This window comes from Frankliniella occidentalis, unplaced genomic scaffold (assembly GCF_000697945.3).
Source record: "Frankliniella occidentalis isolate FOCC.00 unplaced genomic scaffold, Focc_3.1 Scaffold250, whole genome shotgun sequence".
Lineage (NCBI taxonomy): Eukaryota > Metazoa > Arthropoda > Insecta > Thysanoptera > Thripidae > Frankliniella > Frankliniella occidentalis.
The window spans coordinates 412,276-416,271 of NW_026267376.1; the positions used below are offsets into that span (position 1 = coordinate 412,276).

The 3,996-nt window shown below is 51.6% G+C and overlaps 1 protein-coding gene across 1 annotated transcript; it reads right to left on the reverse strand.

Annotated features, from left to right (window-relative positions):
* Window positions 1–6: 6 nt before the first annotated feature.
* Window positions 7–3,990, reverse strand: LOC127748673 (gastrula zinc finger protein XlCGF57.1-like). The gene is made up of 3 exons (XM_052273144.1): window positions 3,499–3,990; window positions 3,340–3,415; window positions 7–2,762 (listed from the first exon to the last, which is right to left on the reverse strand). Exon 3 carries the CDS (start codon window positions 2,377–2,379, stop codon window positions 619–621), a length of 1,761 nt encoding a protein of 586 aa, XP_052129104.1. The 5' UTR covers window positions 2,380–2,762; window positions 3,340–3,415; window positions 3,499–3,990; the 3' UTR covers window positions 7–618.
* Between the last annotated feature and the right edge of the window lie 6 nt (window positions 3,991–3,996).

A 3,996-nucleotide genomic window follows, 5' to 3' on the forward strand; every position in this document is an offset into this window, starting at 1 on the left:
GACATTTACACAATTTGTGCAAGTCTCAATGGAAAAATTGTAATAAATTACTAAGAAGTAAAGCTCCATTGAAGAAAAAGATAAGTAAACAATTACTGGGTACTGAAGCTCCAATGAAGGAAAAACTAATAAATTACTGAGAATTGAAGCTGCACATTTTTAGCAAGAGGAATCCAAACCTCTCAACAGATTTTCATTTTCCAAGTTTGCCCTCCTCCACCCCCTCCACCATCATTAACCAGCAGGATTGTACGCGTACCTACTAGTAAACCGTAACATTCTTTGGGGCAACAAAACACTTCCGTTCAAAATGGTTTTCTTACATCTAACAGACAACATTCGAAGTGAACAAACTAAACAAAATATTTTTCCTTAAAAGGAAATTTGGCGTTACCAAAAACATTGGTAAAAGAACAAGAAAATTTACAGAATGGCAACTAGTTTTGATCTCTGAATATACTATCTATAAAGATATAATGCATGATCATGCAAATTTCAGAAAGACTAAAACCCATCTCATTTTCAGTTACATTAGATTAACAATACTAATAATTTTTAAATTTATTGTATTGTATTGCGAGTAGACAGTTTGAAGGGGTTTTCATCGTGAATGAATCTTTAAGTGTGGACTGAGAGTGCTGCTGTCAGCTGGCTATCAGAAAACTCTTCGCCACTTGTCTGACAGTTGGAGGGTTTCTCTTCTGTGTGACTTCCCATATGTTGGCGGAGAAGGGAACTTTGAGTGAATCTTTTGCCACACGTCTCGCATCTGTGTGGCTTTTCATCAGTGTGGGTCCTTATATGTCTGCGGAGAGAGGCACTGAGGGAAAAACCTTTGCCACAAGTCTGGCAGGAGTGGTCTTTTTCACCCGTGTGAGTCTTCATGTGGTCATGGAGTGTTTGGCTGAGAGAGAAACTTTTGTCACAAGTCTGGCAGCTGTAAGGTTTTTCACCAGTGTGAGTTTTCAAGTGTCTGAGGAGATGGGTACTTTGAGAAAAACCTCTGCCACAAGTCTGACAGGTGTGCGGCTTGTCAGCATTGTGTGTCTTCATGTGTTTGCGGAAAGAGCCACTTTCAGAGAAATCTTTGCCACAAGTCTGGCAGCTGTGCAGCTTTTCACCAGTGTGAATCCTCATGTGAATACGGAGATGGCTACGTTGCGAGAAATCTTTGCCACAAGTCTGGCAGCTGTGCGGTTTTTCACCAGCGTGAATCCTCAAGTGGTCACGGAGTGTGCTGCTGTGAGAGAATTTTTTGCCGCAAGTCTGGCAGCCGTAGGGTTTTTCGCCAGTGTGAGTCCTCAAGTGTGTACGGAGATGGACACTTCGACTGAATCCTCTGCCACACGTCTTGCAGCTGAACGGCTTTTCGCCAGTGTGAATTCTCATGTGTATACGGAGATGCCCACCTTGAGTGAACTTATTTCCACAAGTCTTGCAGCTGAACGGCTTTTCACCAGTGTGAGTCCTCATGTGTCTACGGAGATGAGCTGCTTGAGAGTAAGCTTTGCCGCATGTCGGGCAGCTGTACGGTTTTTCACCAGTGTGAGTCTTCAAGTGTACGTCGAGTGTGGTGCTGTGAGAGAACGCTTTGCCACAAGTCTGACAGCAGTAGGGTTTTTCACCAGTGTGAGTCCTCAAGTGTATGCGGAGATGACTGCTTTCCGAGAAACCTTTTCCACAAGTCTGGCAGGTGTACGGCTTTTCACCAGTGTGAGTCCGCATATGCACGCGGATAGAGCTAATATCTGCGAAACTTTTGCCACAGGTCTTGCAGCTGTGCGGCTTTTCACCCGTGTGAGTCCTCATGTGTCTTCGGAGTGGGCTACTTTCAGTGAATCCTTTGCCACACGTCTTGCAGCTGAAGGGCTTTTCACCAGTGTGCGTTCTCATGTGTACATGGAGATGGACACTTCGATTGAATCCTGCACCACACGTCTTGCAGCTGTACGGCTTCTCACCAGTGTGAGTCATCATGTGTCTGCCGAGAGAGCTCCTATCGAAGAAACTTTTGCCACAAGTCTGGCAGCTGTGTGGCTTTGGCTTTTCGCTGCCAGTGTGAGTCCTCATGTGTCTGCGGAGAGAGCTGCTATCAGAGAGACCTTTGCCACACGTACTGCAGATGCAGAGTTTACCATCAGCGTGTGTCCCAATAGTCTTCTTGAGGACACTCTCAGTGGAGGAGCGCTCAATCTCACTCGTAGCGGCAGGTCTTTCACCAGCGTGAGTCCGCTGGTGAGCTTGGAGAAGGGCCGCCCTCCTGAAGGCCGCCCCGCACGTAGCACAGCGATGAGGCCTCCCCCCGCTGCGGCCGGCCCCACCGGCGGCCTCCTGCCCGCCGTGGTCCTCTGCATCCTGCGCTGGCTTTCCTCGTGCCATCACGTCCTCGGCACCGGAGCTGTCACGCCCTTTGGCCTGCTCAACAGCACTGGGATCGTCACACTCGTCGGGGTTCCCAGCCTCGGGGTCTTCACACTCTTTGGGGTCCTCAGCAGCATCGGGCCCGCCACACTCGTCGGCGACCTTGACACCGGGGCTGTCGTACCTGTCGGCGTCCTCTGCAGCACCGGGGTCGTCACACTCGTCGGCGTCCTCGGCAGCGCCGGGGCCGTGACACCTGTCGGCGTCCTCGTGCCGAGGGTTGACGCAGGCGCGCCGCCGTCTGGTCTGCTCCGCCGAACACCTGCCACTGCGGTGGTGCCGCTCCAGGAGCAGGGCGCTGACGAAGCAGAGCGCGCAGCGATCGCAGGGGAAGGCGCCGGCTGTGGGAAAGGAGAGCGTGCAAGGGTAAGTGCTCAACGTCAACTAATTCGGTCGATTCCAGGAAGCTTCGTGTCGAGTCCAGGAAGCCTATGCGTCGTGGATCGTCCTGAAAGTACGTCTGATTTTCTCATTAATCATTCGTCAGATTGGTGGAGGTCAGCGCCTGCGAGAATCGGGGTAGGCCATCCCGCAGTACACGCGTGCACTGGAGACAAGATATGGCCTACCCGACAGGCGCTATGAGAGCTTGCAGGCAGGGGCTGCCTCCGTGTTCGTTACAGAGAATGACGGAAGTACTTTCTGGATGATTCCTTGTCAGCAAGCTGCTGCCTGTCCATCTCAGACGCTCCGCGTGCCCTAAGCCCTTGCTCGGTACAAAGCTTGAGCTGCAAAATTGTATGGTGGCAAAGCCGCAATAATGTATAAGCTCAAAGTCGACTTGCGCATTATATTCTGGGTAACCCAGGCGATGTCGGAGGCAGACAACCGACTGACTTTGTAACAAATATCGTTCTTCAACTGTCCATATTGTTTCGCACGAATTGATGCCACGTATTTTATTTATGTTTTACTCACTCGGGGCTCGCTTGTGCAGTGCGGGGTCCTGGCCGGCCTTTGGGTCGAGGCGTACGACTCGCCGGCGACCTGCGACCTGCGAAGGGAAGCATACAACACATGACTCTCAGGCTCGACCTATACCCCCCCCCCCCCCACAAACAAAAGCTGTTACTCTACCTTGATGACGGGTGGTTTCCGCTCTTCTTCACGTCGATGTGGCCCCTTTTCAGCCTCACACTTTTTCACCTTTCCTCGCGGCAACTCTTCTTTCCGTCGATGTGGCCCCTTTTCAGCCTCACACCCTTTTTCCTTTCTGCGCCGCAGCTCTCGTCGATGAGGCCCCTCTTCAGACTCACACTTGTTCTCATTTCCCGGCGGCAGCTCTTCTTCTCGTCGATGTGGTCCCTCTTCAGCCTCACACTTTTTCTCATTTCCCCGCGGCAGCTCTTCTTCTCCTCGCCGTGTCCCCGCTTCAGCCTTGCACTTTCCCTGCGGCAGCTCTTCGTCTTGTTGATGAGGCCCCTCTTCAGCCTCACACTTTTTCTCATTTCCCCGCAGCAGCTCTTTTTCTTCGCGCCATGGCCCCTCTTCAGCCTCACACTTTTTCTCATTTCCCCGCGGCAGCTCTTCTTCTCCTCGCCGAGTCCCCGCTCCAGCCTTGCACTTTCCCTGCGG